At 54.9% G+C, this 20738-nt stretch overlaps 1 protein-coding gene across 3 annotated transcripts in view; it reads right to left on the bottom strand.

Annotated features, from left to right (window-relative positions):
• Positions 1-1777: 1777 nt before the first annotated feature.
• TEX264 (testis expressed 264) overlaps positions 1778-20738 on the bottom strand; it is a 31176-nt gene continuing 12215 nt past the window's right edge. For all 3 annotated transcript variants that reach the window (XM_012637933.1, XM_012637939.1, XM_012637947.1), the window contains 3 exons: positions 18885-19106; positions 5806-5974; positions 1778-2373 (listed from right to left, as the gene is read on the bottom strand). In XM_012637933.1, coding sequence (XP_012493387.1) covers positions 2081-2373; positions 5806-5974; positions 18885-19106 — 684 coding nt within the window. In that variant the 3' untranslated portion in view covers positions 1778-2080. The remainder of the gene's footprint in view (positions 2374-5805; positions 5975-18884; positions 19107-20738) is intronic.

Here is a 20738-nt window from a genome sequence, read left to right as displayed (position 1 = left end):
GCCCCAAACATGTACACATACTGACAAGTGCTAAGGGGCACAGCATCCCTACACACGTTCCCCTGGCACTGCCCTTTCTTCCACAGGTGTCAGTGGAAGCAAGGCCAGCTCTGACACGTGCTGAAGAACATGCCAGGTCCAAGCCCCTCAGGCACACACACCCACATGTGTGTGTGGCAGTTGGGGAGGGGGCATCACCAAGGACAAGCTTTTCCCTGAACACAGAAACCCAGTGCCCCACTGCTTTGGAAACAATGCAGCTTTGAAACAAAACAGCCACATCAAACCCAAACAAACACAAACCCAATCACGAATGGGAGACAAGGTGGCAGCAGGACGAGGGTTCAGAGCTGTCAGACAAGGCTGGGGAGACAGACGTGCTGTCTTCCAGCTCTAGCTCTGCCATCGGCTGCTCACACCCTCTCTGGCTGGCTCAGAGCAACTGCTCCCTGGGGTAGGTGAGCGATGGGCCCCGCCTCTGGAGCAGAGGGGTTGACAGCAGGAGGGTGCTGAGGTGAGAAGAGTCACACAGCTATCCCAGCCCACTCACCAAGTTAGCTTCACAAAAGACACAGGGCTTTATATATAAAGATATGGCTACACACAGCACCAGCCTGAGAAGCCCATTACATTGCCTGCAGCTAGCAAGCTGCACAACCCGACTGCGGCACATGGACATGCAGTCACACACAGCCACGCAGCGACCAATCCCTTCTATGCACACAAGGACACAAACCCAACCTTACATACACAGTTGCACAGTTGCATGTGGACATGACCACACACACAGCAGTACACATGAACATACCACAGACAGCTGTACATATGGATAGCCATATGGACAGTTGTACATGTGGACACCTCCTCCAAGTACATGTGAACATGCCCACACATGCAGCTGTACACGTGGACACAGCCACATGCACACAGCTGTATATATGAACATGGCCACAAATAGCTGTATACATGAACACATCCACATACACACCTGTAATCACAGACACAGCTGCACAGACCCATAGCTTTATAAGTGTACATATAAACATACAGCAAAACACAGCTTTACACATGAACACATGACTATACATGCACAGTTCTACACACAGCCACACACGGCAGTCTATGGACAAAGCCCCTGTAGAGATGCTCCCAGCTAGCTGGCTTCACCTGTTTCTATAATACAACCATATACAGTTAGACACGTGCACATAGGCACACAGCCATCCACTCAAATACAACTATGCCTAGCCACAACCACAACCTGATGTTCACCTGGGTACAGCCTCACCCAGGAACAACACCAGCAGCCCCATCCATGGTTAGAGTCAAACGTGAGTACATGTGTACACATGGATGAGCACACACGCACGCACATGTACATGGGCACTGGCAGGCACAGCAGGGACGTCCTCACCTGCTGAGGAGGTCCCAGCGTGAGCACAGGCACGCTCAAGCCACAGACACAAAGGCATCCCTTGGAGGCAGACAAAGGCAGGCTGCAAGCTCCCTATTCCTGAGCCCTGGAGGGCACCACACGCTCAGCTCCCACACCCCTTGCCCTGCTCTGCCTGTACTCCAGCAGCTGCAATGGAGGGGAAGTTGCTCATTGGGGTCACAGAGCAGGGAGTGGAAGATCAACAACTCTCCTCCTCCCAACCCAGGGTACCTGGCCATATTCCTTCCTCTCCTTGTGCTGGGGGGCACTCCTGCCCACTCTCAGCCTATCAGCACAGGGCTCCCCACGAGGTGGAACTAACAAACAAATATACAGCCCAAATCCAGGTGAAACAAGAAAATCATTTGCTTTATTCTGAGTCCTGGAAGTTCCAACATGAGTCTGAAAAAAAACACAACAGAGGTGGCATCCCCACGGGCTGGTACAGAAAACAGTCCCTGGCTCTTTCGGCTCTGGGAGCCGAAAGGGCAGTGAGAAGGCTTAGCAAGAAGCCTGGGATGGGGGAAGTCAGGTTCCCCATGCACCTCCAGTCTCAGCCTGGGCCCGGGTGGTGGAGGAAGAAAAGGGCTGGAGAGTCTGCTCAGTTCCTTAGCAACTGCACCACAGGAAGTTGCAGGCCACAGGTTACTCCTTGCCCTTTTCAGGAGTACTGGGCTCCCAGGGCCACTTGGTGGCCCCCAATGGCTCAGTCTCAGGATCCAGCCGTGGCTCCCCCAAAGGCCCCTCGCTCTCCAGGTCCAGCTCCTCAAAGGATGAGCCACTGGCGCCCGACTCGCTGTAGCTGTGCTCACTGCGAGTGTCACCATCATCCCAGCGGCGGCTGCTCGCCCCAGGGGACAACGTGGTGGCTGAAGTCTCCCGGCTGCCAGGGCTCACCTCCAGGCTTACAGAACTCGTGTCACTCATCGTGTCAGCTCCTATGGCCAGGACAAAGGGAGCACAGGTTAGCCAGGACCACCCCCACAGGGAGAGGGCAGAGGCTCTCTACCACCAGCTCAGCAACTCAGCACACACAGTCCACTCATGAATAATACAGCCACCCCTGGCTCAGGAGGCTCATTCCAGCTGCCCTCTGCCCTGGCTGGAGCTGTCCTGATGGGGGCTGCACTGACAGGGAAGAGGGAAAGAGGGGGCACAGGCAGCTGTGCACTCGTCTCCCTACCCTGAATTAGCCTCAGCTCCCCGCACTCCCACAAAGACTGCTGCCCTCCTCGCAACATCCATTAAGGGCCACTTAGCCCGGAGGTGAGGAGCTGAGGTAGAACAAAGAAACCCAAATAGTGTCCTCTCCAAGCCCCATCTCGAGCTTGGAGAGAGGTTTGTCCAGGGCCAGCTATAAAACATTGCCCATAGGGCATGCAGACTGAAGAATGGATCAGGAGGCCTATTCACCAGCCCCCTCCCCCACGCAAGGCTCCCCAAGAAGCAGCATCCAGGCCTCTGGCCCACATGGATGGAGAAGTCCTGAGAAACACTCAACCAGTTACAAGGAAGGAGGGTGCTGGGATGAAGCATTTTAAGAGCTTTCTCCCCCTATACCTAGGTTGACCCAGAGGAACCCTTACCCACCCCACCCCACCCCCGACCACTGGTGCTTCCTGAGCCACAAGGCAGCAAAAGGGGACTATGAGAGCATTCTGCTGGTGGCTGGGGAGCCCCAAAACAGTGCTCAGCTGGGCTGATGGCCCTCCTAACCTGCTCCTCCATTCCCAATACATCCTCCAAGCAAGCAGCCTCTTTACCTGCCCTGTCCAGGGACAACCCCTTGGTTCATCTCCCCAGATCAGAGGCACTGAATGCAAGCTGGGGGTGGCAAGGAGAAACAAAGAGCTCAGGTCCACTATGCAGACTGGGAGAAGGCCTATATGCCACCCTTCCTGTGTGAGGGGAAGAGGAGCAGCTGTTGAACATCACATAAGGTGAAGGGTGGACCAGCTTCCCCAGCTGCTGTTTCCACGGTGATGGAGTCCAAGCCAGTCACAGCTGGGGACTACTTGGCATCTAGACTCAGCCTAAAGCTTTCCTTGAGCCTCGGCCGATGCCTAGGTTGGGGGTGGGGGGATTTGGGATCTGCTCTCCCAGTCCATTTGGCCCCTAGAAAATGCCTTTTGGGCCCTCCTACTGGCAGAGGTGAGGTAAGCCCTGGAAATGCCAAGCTGCTGGCCCATAGTTCTTGCTGGAGCCCCAGGCTTGGCTCCCTGGGTGGAGGCATGTGAGGAGGGTGGGGGGAGCCCAAGCTAGGCTAAGCTTTGAATTATGGGTGGTCCTTTCTGACCTGAGGTCAGGACTCCAGGCCCCCACTCACTCCCTAAATGATGATCAGTGCCCCAGGGGCTACAGGCCTGAAAGAAGCAAAGGAGGGGGATAGTTTCTCCCCAGTCCCATTAAACTGTCATATCCTACCTGCCCAGCCACCCAATGGCTCTCTTGAGACCCCAGATATAGGAAAGTGCCTGCTTCCCAGCCAGCCTCCTCCTCCCTCCCAGATCCTAGGCTAGGAGTGACCAGAGGAAGGAGCCTAAGGGTGCCTGCTTCAGGCCAGGGCTCAGCATGATGAGATGAAGACAGCCCCTGGGGACATATGGATACTTCAAGCAAAGAAGCCTGAGGCAGAGAAGTGGCATCCCTACAGCCCTACCAAAGTCCTCGTAGTAGGAGGTCCCAAAGTCCTATGCCTGTGTCCCTGGGGAGAAGATGCCAGGAAAGGCAGGGCAACACCTAAATCCCCAGAGCTGCTGGGGAAGGGGATATTCACTCCAGTCCCACCCTCCCTCTCTGTCCATAGCCAGTGCAAAGAGATCAAATATGCATCGCCTCTCCGGAGCTAAATAATACATCAATGTAATAACAGGAGCAAGGCAGCTAATTACCCCTTTCACCTCCCAGCCCAAGCTGGGGCCACAGCAGGGAGGCAGGCAGGGACAGGCCAAGCCTTGGGCAGCCATGCACCATATACTTCTGTATAAGTGGCATGCACCTGGCAGCCGACACCCAGAGTCCACCCCGGCTGTCAGGACAGGCCCCATTCGAGGTAGGCAGACTCCTCAGTTCCCACACCAGGGAGTAGGCAGGCAGGCTGGTGGGCAGGAGTACAGGCCGAGAAGCTAGCGGGTATGGGAGCTACAGCTGCAGCCAGCTGTAGTGGGTGCCGGGTGGTCCTTCAACACCCCTGGAAAGCAGTGTATGGGAGGAAAGGAAGCTGGGTGGGAGGGCCAAAGAGCAGGGAGGCAGGCAGCAGAGGGAGGTCACAGAAAGGTCAAGGCACTCTCCCTTCCTGCCCTGGGGGCTGCTTGGGCCTGCTGACCTTGTGCCATGTCCTGTGCCCACAGTAGGGACACTGAAGATTGTCTGCCGGGCATTACCAGACAGAAGGGAGCAGTACCCCATGGAGGTAATTAAGTGGCAGATGAAGTTAACTGTGTTAGACACAGGCCCCTAGGGAATAGAGACTGCTTCCCAGTACCCTCCTGCCCAGCCCCTGCTGACACATGTCTCTCTAGGGTGACCTTGGCTATTAAAGACTGGATGGGCACAGAGTCTGCTAAAGAAGAAGGGGAAGAGGAACACTCCCTCTCCCCATTGCTCTGTACCACCCCTAGAAGTCATAGACTTCCAGAGTCATACAAGGCTCTATCGGGACAGACAAGAATTAGGCACCGAGACCACATGGGATATTACCAGCGGCCCCCTTGCCTCTCGACAGCCAGAGCTCACAAGTAGTAATGGCAGAGGGACGGGCTGAGAGCAGCAAACAGCCCAGTGGCCTGGACCTGGGGCATTAAGGCTGCCAGCAGGTGCATGGGCTGGCTCTGGTGGAAGGTGCCAGGGACTGATCTCCTGGCTCTCCTCTGCATGCTCCCTGGTTGTTCTCTGGCAGGGAGAAAGCAGCTGGCTTGGGGGTGGGGGGCAATACTGGGGGATAGGAGAACATCTTATTCCTCTTCTTACCTTCCAGATCCAGTGCCAACCATACTTCCTCATGAGCCCCACCCAAGTGACTCCTTTCCTGAGCAGCCTCAGCCCCCTCCCATGAGCATCCAGCTGTCTGTGATCTGTATTTCCAAGGGCACTCCTGTTGCATCTGAAGGGAATCCAGGCAGGGTCTTTGTATCTGTGTTGCTAGGAGGTAACGTGTGAATCCACGTCTATGTAGATCCATGTTTCTGGAAACAGGCAACTCTGCATGTGGGGCCTGGTGTAAGAGGGTCTCCTTCCTCCCTCTCCCAAACATTGCCTGACATGCACAGTGCCAGCCCAGACAGGGAGGAGCCGCCTCAACCATATCCCTGGATGTCCAGAAGGGAAGGGCTCCAGGCAAGGCCCCACCCTCATACCCCCACCTTCTGTACCTGTGCCATCCGTGTGGGCATCATTGGCCTCCAGGAGCCCCCGGCATTTCCGCTCCATCTCCTTTGCCTCAGGCACATAGAAGTCTCCCTGCCGTGCCAGTGGGCACATGAAATGGATATGGTCTTGCTGGTAGATCTCCAGCCGAGGGTGGGCACACAGCTTCCGCTCCTGGCCAGAGAGTGGTAAAAGGTGGAATGAGCTCTACAGGTCTCCTGACTCACTTGTCCCTAGGTGGCCCCAGGAACTATCTATTGTCTATTCCCTCCCAGGGGCTGGCTCTGCCTCCCACCCCAATCTCTTCCAAGTTCCAAATCCCTGTTGAGGGAGGCAGGCCTATATCAGAAGGGCCTCATGCTCCAGGGTGCAGTGGTCTGAGGACCCAGAAGTCCTTAGGACAATATCCTAGGGCAGGTGCTACAAGAACCCAGGAACCTAGTCCTGTTAATCCTATGTGTATGTCTGAGATCAACAGGCTACTCCAGAAGCACGAGTCTCACAGAGCCATGAAGCTTAGCACCCCTGGACCACCCTAGGACAGGGACCCCATGTGCCCAAGCCAAGGTCTAACCTGTCAGACTTTTCATCCCAGGACTCACCAGCCCTGACCTCTTCTCCACCCTGGAAAACACTGACCCACAGACATCAGGAGGCCAGTACCCCTGACCCTTAGGCCTCCAGCCCTTGCCCTTGCAGACATGTTACCACAGACTCTAGACAGGGGCTCCAGGCCAGCTAAACCCCACTTTAAATCCCATTCATTCTCCTGCTAGTTCAAGTCTATGTCAACCTCTGAGCCCATCAGATGTGGTTCCCACATCTCCTCAATCCTGGGCCCAGGGTTTCAGCCAATGGGGAGGAGGCAGATCCTGCGCTGGAGGGGCAGGCAGGACAAGTGGGTCTAGCACTGAACATTACCCAATGGGCTGAAGTACCGGCTTCTAGGGCTCCAAGTTCTGACAGGCAGTCCACTTCCCTCTGCCTGGACAATGAACCTAATGTTCCCCATCCCCCAGTATGTATGCAAGGGGGCACAGACACATGCCAGAGCTGCCCTGAGGCAGGCAGGAATAATCAGAACAGGGGTCAAGTGCCTCTCACTCCAGAGCCCGCCTCTCCTTTCCTGAGATGGAGCACAATTACCCACTAAGATGACTGTGAGGCCCCTGCCCTGTCACTGCTCACCCGCCAACCTTCACAACACAGCTATTTATAGCACCCGCCTGGCTCTCACCACGATCTCTGAAATGAACCTTCCACTTAACAGTAATGAGAGACTTATCGCCTGGTGGGGAGAAGCCACTCCAGGACTCCACTTGTCCACCTGCCTGGCCAACCCAGGCAGGATTCAGAAAACTCCTCCAACTAAAGCAAGCAAAGAGGGGTAAAAACAAGCCCACGGAGGACAAAGGGAAGGAGAAGTAAGCCTGAAAGGTTTATCCAGCTAGGACCCCTCAGCAGCTAGCTGGAAGGAAGGTGCATCTAGGAGACCACATGGGGGTTGGAGGCCTGGGCCAGGTCTGGCTGCAGCTCAGCCTCTAACTCCGTGAGTGATCCAAAGCCTTGCATCCTAAGTTTCCATGTGCTCGCCCCAGAGTGGAACCCCATAGCCCTGATGCTTCCAAGGTCAGTAAAGTCATTATTTTTAATAGTTGGAGTCCAGTCTTTTTGCCAACCTGAGTGCTCTCCATACCCCCAACTTCTTCCATCTCTAAACACACAGATGGCTGCCTTTGCTTCTCTACCCACCCACATGCCACCCCAGCCCTGGTCCTCAGGAAAACGCTGGACAAGACCACAATGTCAGGAAGCAGGAGCTATCAGGCTCTGGGGCCGCTCCAATGCCAGTACTTGGAGGCAGGCATCTGCCAAACCTGAGCCACACTCGGCAAACCAGGCCAGGTGACTGAGGCCAGGATCAGTGAGGCTCCCTGAAGAAAGTCCAGGTCGTTCCCTGGTAGCAGCTAGAGGAAAGAAAGGGATCCCTGAATCAGCATCCTCATGCTCTGGGCATTTAAAGGGTCCAACGGGCAGCATCTGAGTGTCCACTGGTCATCTCAAGAGCAGCAGAGAGTTGGCTTTTGGGGATGCTCCCAAAGACTAGTGCTTGTGTCCACCCAGAGATTCCAGGGACAACGGGGACCCTACCCCAATGCCTGCAGACACTCAGGCCACCTCCCTAGCTACCCTTCTGGAGGAGTTTTGGCAGTAATAGGGATGATGAGAGGGAGTAGTACTCTTTCCAGCCTCTCTTCTAGGCTGGGCAGCACCAGGCAGCCACCCTGTGCCACCTGCTCTGCCAGCCCCTTTGTTGGCAGGCGGGAGGCAGCTCTGCGGCTGCTCTGCGCATCTGCCTCCTCCAGAGAGCCCGGCTCTGAAGTTGCCTGGCTGTGGACAGCCCCGTTGCCATGGAAACTGCATCCTCCATCCTTGCCGTCGCCTTCATCTCAAAGCCATCGGGGAGAACAGAGGGACAGGGGAGACAGAGGATGGAGAGAAAACTGTGGCCTGGCTACACGGCGCTTCCTTCCCTGCCCAGCCCTCCCTCTCCACAGCATCCCACACAGGGAGCACCAGCTGTCTAAGCCTGCTCCCAGACCCCTTGAGGGGCATCCTCAGGCCCAAACCCAGCCTAGTCTCAACCCCCTGCCACCTGGGGACTCCTGGTCCTCCCTACTGGAGGGAAATATGGAACTAATTAGAATTCCATTGACTGCTCAGCCCCAAATCATTATATCATATGCTGGGTCCTGTCAAAATTCAGACTCAGGGGCAGAGGAGAAGTGGCAGGAAGAAGGCAAAGTGGTGAAATTCCAACCCAGGTCCACAGGCAGGGAAGGGGCTTACAGTTGCCCCTGTGACCCTTCCTGGAAGACTCCTGTCCTTTCCATGCTCTGCACACTGAGCAGGAATGAGCCCAGTGGGGGCTGGGGATAAGTAGTGAAGGAACAGTACTAGCCATATACCCTGTCCCTCAGAGATCAAGAAGAGAGGACAAGCCCTTTCCCTCCCAGCCAGGTGCAGCCTCTGAGAAAGGTGAAGGTGACCATGGAGTGGCTTTCAGGTCCTCACTGCACGGCAGGAGCTATGGCCTGGGCAGTATGTCAGTGAGCCAGTTAATATTGGAAAATCATTAGAGGAAGGTGAGGACAGCTGTCTCTCCCCCGGCTAGCCTCAGGGAGCCCTTGGAGAGCAGACTGCCAATGGCCAAGGACAACATTCAATGCCACACTGGGCTGGTACTGCTGGATATCGGTGCCTCAATGGGCCTGGAGTTATCCTAGCCCTGGGCACAGCCCCTTCCATGGCCCAAACAGCCAGAGGCATGTGGAAGCATTGCCAGGATAGGGCAACCTGATCTGTCCGCTGAAGCCACTGGCCATGAGACAAGTCCACAACCCAGAGCAGCTCACTCCCTCACACAGACTCAGGGGACCATAAGGCCCTTCTCTAAGGTGGGGGAAATGCAGATGTCCACAGTCCTCTTCACCTAATAGGAAAAAGTCAGCAAGTCATGCCAAGGTGCCACCAGGAACTCCCAGAAACTGGATTCAGAGTACCAGTCACTCAGACACACCTCCAGGCCTCCCCTCCCACCTGGACCTTCCACATGCAAAAGCAAGAGGGGGACACCACCCATGATGCAGGAATTTCTAGGAGACCTCAGTCACTAGCACTTCCCCACCACCCCACCCTGCACCAACACTAGCTCACCCACCCAGGAATGCTGGCAGACAAGGGAAAGAGCAGATCACCCACCTCATATAAGGCTTCTACAGTTCCACTGTCTCAGCTACCTTGAGAACACACCACACACTCACTCCTTACCTCAGGCTGAGCTCCTCTCCTGGGTAGGGGGGCAAGAATTCATCCCACTGAGCTTAGGGCTCCCACAACAGGGCCAGACTAATATGCTGGGCTGAGGCTTCTCCACAGGACCTACAGTGCCTCCCCTGGCAGGTCTTTCTGAATTAGGGGAGAGGAAGGAGGGAGGTAAGTCAGAGGACCTGAACTATCCTCATTTAGTGTTTTGCGCTCCAAATATCAGCCTGTGCCCTGGCTTCAGCTAGGGGCGGAGGGGATGGAACACAGAAGAAGTCAGTCCCAGGCTGGAAGCTGAGGCTGGATCCAACACCCAGGCTGCCCAGAGGCTAGGTTTGCTCAGAATGAGGTGGTTGCAAATTCCCAAAAGAAGGAAGCAATGGGTGCAGGCCAAGGGCTAGGTCACACCTCTTACACAAACTCTAGGCCCAGAAAGGGAAGAGGTCTGCCCAAGCATCCCCACTCCATCATAGCCCCTTACCTCCTGCCTCACTGGGATGAGAGACCCTGGGCCTTGTCCCCCCTGATTCACCCTGACCTGCCCAGTCCACAAACTCATCCCTCTATGCTAGGCTGGACACCCATGCAGCTGCACAGCCAGCAAGCAGCTGTTGCATCCCACCGAGGTGGTGGCTTCTTCTTGCTGGGTGAAGTGATGCATGCTCATTTTTAATTACACAGACAGCAACATGCACCCGCCTGCACACAGCAGTCCCTGCAAGTGGGGGCTCAGACCGTGGAGGACACTCACCCAGCCAGTCTTCATCGCATGTGCAAAGTGCTTGGGGGAGGCACAGCAGGAGGCTGCAGCTAGAAGGTAGCACATTGCTACTATTTTGCCCAGGAACTTCCATCAACTTCCTTCTCCCTGGCTCTCTCTCATCCCCACCAAGCCTCCCCAAAGCCTGTGGCCCAGAACCCAAACCTGTCCGTAGGGCACTCTGGGGGCCTTGCAATGCCAGCAGGGAGAGCCTGTACAAGGGCTGGTGAGCACCCTCTCCCTCTGTACTCCCCCCCAATAGCAGGAGGGCCCAAAGCTCTGAAAATGACAGAGAGTGAGATAGGACTGCCAGGGAGAACACAGAGGAAGCAGGAAGCGGCAGAGAAAGCCCAGGCAGGAGCCCAGAGCCTTGGCCTGGCTATTGACAAATGGGTGGCTTCCCTCTGGGCCTCAATTTCCCCAACTATGAAATAAAGGGATTAGAATAGTTCATCTCAAAAAGTGAAGACCTGGAAAGGATAAGAACACCATTATATGAAAATAAGACAACTGTATACTTAGAAACCACCCCCACATACACCAAAATCAATAGAGGGACTACCACAGACATTAAGTCACAAAGGTAACTAAAGTACAGCCCATTTTTCTGTGTGCCAGTCAGCCAATTAGAAAATATAATGGAGACAAAACATAAAGGCCCTCTTGGGATCAGGTCTAGCCCAGGGACAGTCTGGGAGCCCCCTTGAAAGGCAGGGAATGGCAGAGGAGCCAGGCAGGCAGGGCCAGGCCTGGCCAGGAGCCTGGGGAAGACTACAGAAGGGGGAAGGTGTGAGGGAGAGGAGGGCGGGGAGGCAGGGCGTTGTGCCTGGCACCCCAGCCTGCTGTGCCTGCTGCCGCTGCTGCCTGAAGACTTTTCATTTTCACCTCAGAGCCGGCAGCTCGCAACACAATTTACACCTCTGCTCATCTCCCTGGCGCTACCCAGGCCCTGGTTCCTGGGAAGCCCATGGAGGGGGGCCTAGGTAGCAGTCAAGCGTAAGAATGGCCTGGGGCATTGAAGAGCAGGGAAATAATGTTTCCCCTTAAACAGGCACATGGGACACAGGCCCTCAAGCACCCTAGTGCCCAGATGGATTGGGAAGCCCCTAATCCTATAGCCATGCCCAGCCTTTCCTTTCCCCAGGGCCCAGATGGCCAACATACAACCCCAGCTCAGCCCTGCGCTGGCCTTCTTGGGCCCTTGTGGTCAAGACCAGAGGGCTGGGCAGTATGGGAGCGAGTACCCCAAGGGAAGCTCAGCTAGAGCACTGGTGGGTCAGCCCCAGGATCCCACCACTCTCCCGTACAAATCTGGGAGGGGAGCCAGGGCCCCTACCATCACAGGCTCTGTCACAGCCCACCCCCTCTCCAAGATCCAGCCGCTCTTCTGCAGCTTGTCTGTGCAGTCAAGGACCTTGAGTCCTGTCCTGCTCACATGCTGACGAAACCGCTGCTGACTGATCATCCAGCAGCAGGAAGGCTACTCAGTGCAGATGGAGCCAGGAGTCAGGAATTGCCAGAGGGGAAGGACAAGTGAGCAAATGGGGATAGAGAGGAAACAGAGGACAGAGGGAGGGAAGCTGGAGAAGACCCTGAATTTCTCATCTCCAACTGGCACCTCTGACCTCTCCACCCCTCAGAGAAGCACTTCCCCTCTTGGAGCCTTAGGCTTCCTTCCTGCTTAACTAGACAGCTAGCCTCTCCTTATCTGAGGGCTCTGGTAAAGGGCACAGTAGTTCTGCTCGGAGGAGCAAGTTCCCTCCTCCGAATCTCTTCCCCCTGCCTATAGTCCTGAATCCCAAGCTTTCTGGAGAAGAGCAACAGAATTCTTCCCTAGTAAGTAAATCCCATCTGCCTGGAGAAAAAGGCTCTTGCTGGATTGGTGATATCCCAACCCCACAGCACCATCCAGACAAACCTCAGCCCCCAGGGTCCTGCAGGGCTGCCAAGCTACCATATCCAAGCTGGTATTTTGAGAGTGGTGGCTCCTACGCCACCCCAGCAAAGGCTGGCTTTACGCTTTATGGGGGAGGGGAAGAAGGGGTGAAGCCAGAGAGGCTAAGGAACAGGTTCTAGTGCTTAGGCCAGCAGAGGGGAGAGGCCTGGCCTCCTGTGGGTCCCCCTATACCTCAACCTCCAGGGACAGCTCCCTGAGGAAAACCAGGGAAGGCAGGCCCTGGCATGGTAGGAGGATCTCCTCTTGGCTTGGGGGTATCTGGGAGTGAAAAGTCACTGCAACTCTCACAGCTAACTTCTGTTGCCCTTATGCAGAGTTGGTTCTTCCTCCCCACTCCCAGGTACTCAAGAGTCTTATTCTGAAGCCCAGCCTGGATACTGTCACTCATCTATTCAGACACCATCAGCGCCTCCCTAGTGCCTGCAGGACCAGTCAAATCTCTTGGGCCCAAACTCTTGCTCCTCCCCTGTACTCTAGCCTCACTGGATACACAAGCCATGCCTCCCGCCAAGCCTGTACCTCTGCCTGATCTGCATTCCCACTGGAGAACACTGCCCACTCTGCGGGCTCAGCCCAAATTCCACCACTCCACAAGGGTTGTTTTGCCTTTCCCAGTGAATCCACTCCTGTCCTTCCCCATCTGCCCCCTTAAGCATGGCTAAACCGTGGCTGGGGTAGATGGGGGAAGGTAAGAGTTCTGGGGGCCTGTCATTCAGCCCCAGGTCCCAGTGCTGCTGACAATACCCTCTCCTCCCCATGCCAGAGCAGGTGGCAGCACTGGCAGGTGGGCCAGCCCTGGAGACCCAGTGAGGGAAGCCTAGGAATGGAGCCCCCTCTACCTCATTAAGGGTAAGGACATGAGGCTCAATAAGGTACCTGCAGCAGCTGCTTCCTGTGCCAGGAGCAGTTGCCAAGGCCTCCCTTAATGAGTGCCTGCTGGGAAAGTGGGCAGATGGGCTCTTGCTGTCCTTTGCCTCTGGCTCCCCCAGCAGTCTTGGCCCCCAACTCTGACCAGTAGGGCTGGAGAGGGAGGGTGTTGGACTACAATGCTGCGACCCCAGGCCCACTCTGGGGCACCATCCCAAGTGTATCCCAAATTCATGACAAGTCCCCAGCCTCTTGGTCCCATCCCCACTCATGCACCAGACATAAGGCAAAAAGCATGTAGCCATCAGAATGATCCTCAGCCTAGGGGACCCAGTATGGACTCAGCCACTGCTTCATTCCTTGACCTTGGGGTAACCTCTCTTCCCTAGGCCTCAGTCTCCCTGTCTGTAAAACAATGAGGTTGCTGGCTTTGATTAGAACGCCGTGACTGCCTTCTAGCTGCTTCTCCTGTGCACAGAACAATGCCACATAAAAGAGTTCAGTAAATAATTGCTGAATAAATGACTGGTCTGAGGTGCCAAGAGTGCCTCCCTTGTTAAAAATAAAGTTTTTAACTTGGAACCCTCCCACATTAGCTTGACAAAGGTGACAGGCAGGGAGAAGGAAATGACCACAGACTTCACATTCCTTTTGGGGCCTTCTCACCTGGATTCCCCCACCCATGGCCCTGTTGCTCCCCACTGATGTTCTGGCCCCAGTGTGGACTCAGACCTACCCACTCACTCCCCCTCAGGTCGCTGAAGCAGGGTAAGAAGAAACACACACACAGGGTTCTAAGCCCATTGGACAGAACCCAGGCTCTGACCAAGCTGTTGTGAGCTTTCTCCCAGCCAACAGCTCAACAGGCTAATCCACTTCTACAGGCACCCTACTGGAGCTCCTAGACCTTAGTTCCAACCTGGTTGCCCCATGGCACTGCCATGCTATCACCCACCACTCAGTTCAGCCACCACTACCCCAAGAGATCTCCAACATGCAGCTCTCCAGGGCTCCCTTCCAGGTCCAGCTTCCAATCAGAGTCATGTTTCCTCAGACGCAACTGCCTTTTCTGGGTGCCCCCACCCCATCTGCCCAGGGTTGAGCCCCGGTATCTCCTAGTTCCACTCACACTGCAGCTGCCACAGCATCTTCAGGATCTAGAACAGACACGGAGTTGGCCAGGGCTGGAGGGGGCATCTGTCCAGTGGTGTATCTCTCTTAAGACAGAGATCTTCCAACTAATTGAACCTCAGAAGCCCTCCTCCAAAAGCTCAAGACGTCACCTGGTTTGTAAAATTCATAAGCAAAACTACTCTAGTTGAAGCAGGTAAGGGTCTGAGCGCGGCCCCTACCTCAGGCTGCCAGCCAAGGGCACCTTAGCACAGCCCTAGGCTCCCACCCCAGGGCAGTCTGAGAACTAAGATCTGGGGTCCCTGCCTCCTTTAAACCCCTGGTAGAACAACCCCAGTCAACCCAGCTGTCCTAGAACTCTACCACCAAGGTTCCCCTCACTACATCCCCTCGGCAATCCTCCCTCCAACCCTTTTCTCCAATTCAATGGAGGAAGGGCCAATATCTGACCTGCAGGGCCTGCTTGCACTCCCTAGCCAATCAGCTATCATGTGGACAATGCCCTGTATCTCCCTAAACTTGGGAGAAGATGCTCAAACCATTTTACAAGGACTCTCCCCTAAAAATTCCTGGAAATCAGAGACCCTAGGGAAGGGGGGTTTATGGAAATTCTGGACTGTGCAGAGAGGGAAGCTAGGCTAGTCTAACACTCAATGACCTCTCCCACCAACTGCTACAGAGAGACACGAGCCAAATACTACACCTGGGACCTTTTCACATGCAACCCAACAAGTGGGATCCCCAGGCCCCATCATTCAGTCTTGGTCTGTTCTGTGAGCCCAAAGCCTTCCCTAGACAGTCATTAAGACTGTTGTGAAATTTGGGGCTCATTGCTCTGGGTTCATATCTCTGGGTTCATATCTCCTCTGCAGGCTTGTAATTTCAAAGAAGCTCAGTTCCCTCCTGCACCTGCCAGAAGACATCCCCTTCCTGGGATTCAGGGAATGGTCTCCTCCTGCCCTGGAGGCCACCTCCCTGGACTCCAGTCGAGCAGCCTGACAAAGCTGGGGCATCTTCCATATAGAGTAATGGTCACACAGTATCAAGGGACACATACACACTGTGTTGGAGGGCTCAGCCTGGGGCCCCCCAATAGTTTATGTGGAGAACGGTAGAATTCCAGCCCCTATAGCTCAGTTTGACAGGCCGCCAAGCTAGGGAAGACTGGCCAGAGAGCCAGAGGCTGCCATGCAGACCACAAAGCTGAGATCCAGCCATCCCTTCCAAAATCCCCAGAGAGGCCTGACAAGTGGTTCTCTTTGGACCCCTCACAGTAACCCCCAGGTCCCTCAGTCCCATAAGACCAATTCTGCCCCAGGCTCAGGCTCATCTGTGACTGCCGGGACAGCAGCTGCTATCCACCTCCCCTACCCAAAGCTGAGACCCATTCACCCCACCCCTTACCCCTGCCTCTACGGAGGCAGATGAGCCTGCCAAGACTTCCTCCCTCCCTCCCTCCTGACAGTAGGACTCCTGGCCTCCCTCGTCCCTCCTGAAACAGAAAGCTGATGGCTGCTGTCATTCCGTTTGAAGAACCTTCACAGCAGTCCTAGATCCAGAGAGAAAAGGAAGGGTGTACACACACACACACACACACACACAGTTAAAGGCAGCCAGCTGTCGGGGCTGGGAGAGTCAGAAGCACCCAGAGTCTCATTAGTAGCCTCCTTTCTCTGACCCTCAGGGCAGTAAGGAAGAAAGCAAGGGTAGGAGGGAGCCTTATACTCTCTTCTTGCTGTTTGCTGGGCTGAAAGAGGCACAGGGCCACCCTCTGTCCGTTGCAGGCTGTGACCAGCAAACAGAGCCAGCCCCTTCCTCATCTCTCCCCCAGCTTTGTTCCCCAGGATGCAAGGTCAGGCTCAACAGGGGCAGAGGCGATCCCACTCCCTGCTGCCAAAACAAGCCAAAGACCTGGGGCTGTGCCTCCTCTGTGGGCAGCCTAGCTTCTCTCTCACTCTCTCAGCTGGTGGCCAAGCGCACGCAAATATACCTCGCAGACATCTCTGAGAGAAGCCCCTTCCTCTCCCCCGTACCTCTGGCTTCTTTATCCCATCCCCCACCCCAGCAGAATTGAGCCCAGCACACAGCTGACGGGCTCCCACGAGAGGGGGAGGAAGGAGGAAGGGCTTTCATCAAAGAGGTGACGTCAAAACCAGGCAACTTGTGAAGCTGTCAGGGGCCGGGAAATTTGGACAAAGGTGTCTAAAAATAAACCCCTGAAGCCAGGAAAAGGCTTTGGTGGCTGAGTTGCTCGCCACCACACCACATGCCATGCTCTCTGTTCTGAGGTTTGGAACCCAAGAAGTCTCTTCCCAGGGAGTGCTTCTCCACACTAGCTCTTGAGGTTGAGAGTGACAGACAGGACTGGAGACACCACACACCAGCCCTTCCTCGAATGAAATGGGGGAAGATACCCCTGCGGTGGCACACTGAGCAAGAGTAGGGCACTGGTGTCTCCCTTCCTGCCTTCACCACCAGCCAGCTCCCCCATCTCCAGCCCAACCCCAGCCCTGGCAAGCACATCCTTCCCAGCATCCCTTCTGGCCTCCACCTTCCAGATGACAAAGGAAACTTGCCTCTATCCTCCCTGTGCCCTGGCCCTAACCCTGTGACAGTCCTCCTGTTTCCAGGTCTTCTCACCTGTTTCTTCAATCCTGTCCTTGACCACCAAGGCCACAGCTGGTGACCCAGGGCCTTATTTATTCATCCCTCAGCCCTGACACCGCACTCTTGCACCCCCTTATTCAGGACTTGTCTGAGCTCCCATTTCCATCACCAACGCCCTGTCCCTTTCCCCAAGCTGTCCTGGAGAACAAAGTGGCAAGGTTCTTCCAAGTCCACCAAGGTCCCACTCTCACTGACTCTCTTGTCCTGTTCACTGATCCCAGCCACACTGGCCACACCCTCTGAACAGCTCTTGCTGCCACAAGCTGTCCATTGACTGCCTGGCCCCACAGAGGGTAGGAGGCCCAGGGGAGACTGCCAGGTCAAATACTGCCAACAGGCCAATGTTCCCAAACACATCCACCAGCCCGGCCCTCTCTGAACTCCAGATTCTACATTCGCCAATGCTAATTCCACACCCCCTCACTGGGATGTCTCTCAGGCAGCTCCATTGACATAGCCTACAGAGCTGGTTTCCCCTCCAAAATCAGGGCCTCCCTCAGTTCCCCCACATCTCAGTGAAAGCATCACTACACGTTCATCCACCTGCCCAGGCCACAGGGAAACGGAGCCCTCTGTGACTCCCCCTACATCCTCCCCTCCCCCAACAGCAAATCCACCTAAAAAGTACATTGGTTTTACCCCCAAATATTTGTAAATCTGTGTTTGTCTGCATCCCTATAGACACTGTCCCAGCCCAAGCTGCCACCACTCACACTGGGATTCATGACAGCCTCCTAAGCACCTCCACCCAGCCCCTGATCTGAGATCCAGTTCTACCCTACCCAGGGATAGGACAGCCCATCTTCTATATATGTGGCTCCAACCATGTAACTTCTGTGGTTGGAACAATGCAGTGACTTCCCACTGCATTTAGATCAAATCTGTGTTCCTCACCCTGCTCTGCCTAGAACATTCTTACTCCTCTCCAAAGGCTCTTCTAGAACTCTGTCTTGAGGTTACCTCCTCCAACAGGCTGTCCCTAACCACTCTGGCCAAGTTGGTCCCCTGACTTTTCTCACCCTATTCTTTCCTGTGCCCCATTTCTGTCTGACATTCATTACCTATCTTCATCACCTCACTGTAAATGCCTGTTTCATGTACCAAGATTTCACTTCATGCCCATCACAGCAACCGGTGCACAGATTCTTAATAAATATAAGTTAGATGAATGAATAAACAATCACTTCCAAGCTGAAACTGAGGTCATTTCCCTCATATCCAAGTTTACAAAATGTTTAGAGGAGAAGGGATGTGCAATAGAGCAAATTTTAAAAATCTCTATAGACACAGACCCCTGTCAGACCTCCTGGTGGAGCTCTCTCCCATCCTCCTGGAAGGCTGGGCCAGGATTGCTAATGATCACACTAGTAAGAAGACAGGGCCTGTTGTTGCTACCGCAGTCCTGGGCTCAGAGAGCAGGTGCATAAACCCATGCAGAGGCAGGGCGAGGGGCAACATACGGGTACCTGGGGCCTGCCCAGCCACTTGGAGCCTCAGGGCCTTGCTTTGCAGGCCTCCACCAGGATAGGAAGAGGGTGGGTCTGTCCATCCATCTGAGCCAGGAGCACAGGATGAGCACTAAGGATGTCTTTGGTCAAAGCTAGAGCCAAACTGAGCAGGCCACGCTTCTGAATAAGCTCCCCATGCTCTTGGGAGATGCTCTGGCCCCCACAAGGTCTCGAGCATCTGAAAGAGATGTCAACAGTCTCTGCCCATCTTCCTAGCTCCACAGACACCCTCTCCATGAGGGCCCCAGGATGCTTCTCTCCCAAAACCACCTCTTCCTCCCAACCTTGGCAATCCTCCCCAGCTCCCACCCAAGGGACCTGGCACACACATGTGCACACACACACGCACATCCCAAGCCTGTGCCTCACCTTGATATAGGTGTCCAAGGCAGGATGCACACGGCGGGTAGCCAGCCAGATGGACAGTGTGGTGGTATACGGGAAGGTAGCTGTCACCACATGGCTGGGTGCCGGGAATGAGAATACTTTGAAGCCAAATTTCTCATACAGATGGATGAGCTCAGGAGAGGCTGATTCCTCACCTTCACTCAGGATGCTGCCCACTGCACAACGGCACTTCTCAGGGGGCACCTGGGGAAGCAAAGAGGTGTCAGAGTTGGGCAAAGGAAGGAAGCCCTCAGGCCAGGCACAGTGGCTCATCCCTGTAATCCTAGCACTCTAGGAGACTGAGGTGGGAGGCTCGCCTGAGGTCAGGAGTTTGAGACCAGACTGAGCAAGAGCAAGACCCCATCTCTACTAAAAATAGAAAAAAATTAGCCAAGCATTGTGGTGTACACCTGTAGTCCCAGCTACTGGGAAGGCTGAGGAAGGAGGATCACTTGAGCCCAGGAGTTTGAGGTTGCTGTGAGCTAAGCTGACACCACTGCACTCTAGCCTGGGTGACAGAGTAAGACTCTGTCTCAAAAAAAAAAAAAAAAAAAAAAGAGGAGGCCCTCAGATCCTCTGCCTTTGGATCTATGCCTGCTCAGGTCAGGCCTGGCAGAACTATCCACTACAACAGGCTGTGTAGCCCCAACATACTAGGATAGAACTGGCTATTTTCCTGCTGGAACCCATCTGTGGCCCCTGACTATGGCATCCTGCTGCAGGACTCTCATCCATTCCTTCATTTATTTCTTCCATCAACATTCTATGCCCTGTGCTAGAGACCCTGGGGTCGTGGTGAGGGATCAGACTTAGTCTCTGCCCCCAAAAGACCTGGAGAGGGAAGAACAGAGAGGACCTCTAAACCATCGCCATCTACATAGCCCATCAACAGCACCACTTAGGGGGCCTTTCCACCTCCTGATGGGGCCCTCTGTTCAGCCCTCACTTCCCCAAGGCCACAAGCAGGACTGCAGGCTGGCTGATTATGGAGCCTGGATCCAGCATAGCCCTATCAGCTCATTTCCCTCCTATCTCCTAAAGAAGAGCAGGCTTCCCTAGCAGAGAACTTATGGCAGGCAAGGAAGCAAAACTGAACAGTGGGAACAAGGAAAAGAGCCCAGAGCCCTCAAGGGTCATGCCCTGGGAAAGCAAGAGTGTGTGTGTTTACATGCTCACAGGGTAAAGAGGCCAGGTTGGGGACCTGGCATCTGGCTGTTGAGGGGCTGGAGGTAGCACTGGTCAGGACATGGGATCACTGACCTCTGGGGTGCTAATGAAATTCTGTGAGGGGATCCTCCTAGTCTCTCAAGTAGGGCTAGCCACCAGCACCCTAGATTACTTATTCGACCCATGCCCCATTCTAGGACCTGGCCCACTTCCCAAGTCTCTTCCCGACTAAGCCCACAACTACTGGTTCTCCTCCAAGTCTCTCCGGGGCCCCACTGCCTGCACATCCCACTCTGTTCCCCACCCTCCCTAAACTCCCTCTACCCTCTCTTCCTTGGCTCCCAGAAAACCCAGTCAGCCACGTGGGGCTCTTGTGTGAGCCTCTAACACTTCTAAAGGACTGATCCCCAAGGCCTACAAGGCCCAGCACTCATTTCTCCTCCTGGCATCAGGGGGCCCTACTTTGTCCACCTTCTGCTACCTGTTTCCCATGTCAGCTTTCAAGGTGCGTAAGTCTGTACCAGCTGTTAGGCTAGGCCCCCAGCAGCATGTGTTCCTGGATCCAGAAGACTTAGCACAGATCTTGTGCTCTCAATGCTGGGTTTTACATGATTTGAAGGCTCCTTTCTCCCCCTACCAAGGGCCTGCTGACCCCTAAGTTTAAACAGG

Source organism: Propithecus coquereli, unplaced genomic scaffold (genome assembly GCF_000956105.1).
Source record: "Propithecus coquereli isolate 6110/MARCELLA unplaced genomic scaffold, Pcoq_1.0 Scaffold1, whole genome shotgun sequence".
NCBI classification, from domain to species: domain Eukaryota; kingdom Metazoa; phylum Chordata; class Mammalia; order Primates; family Indriidae; genus Propithecus; species Propithecus coquereli.
Note: the sequence above shows the minus strand (reverse complement) of the source record. Positions and strands in the feature narration are given on the sequence as shown.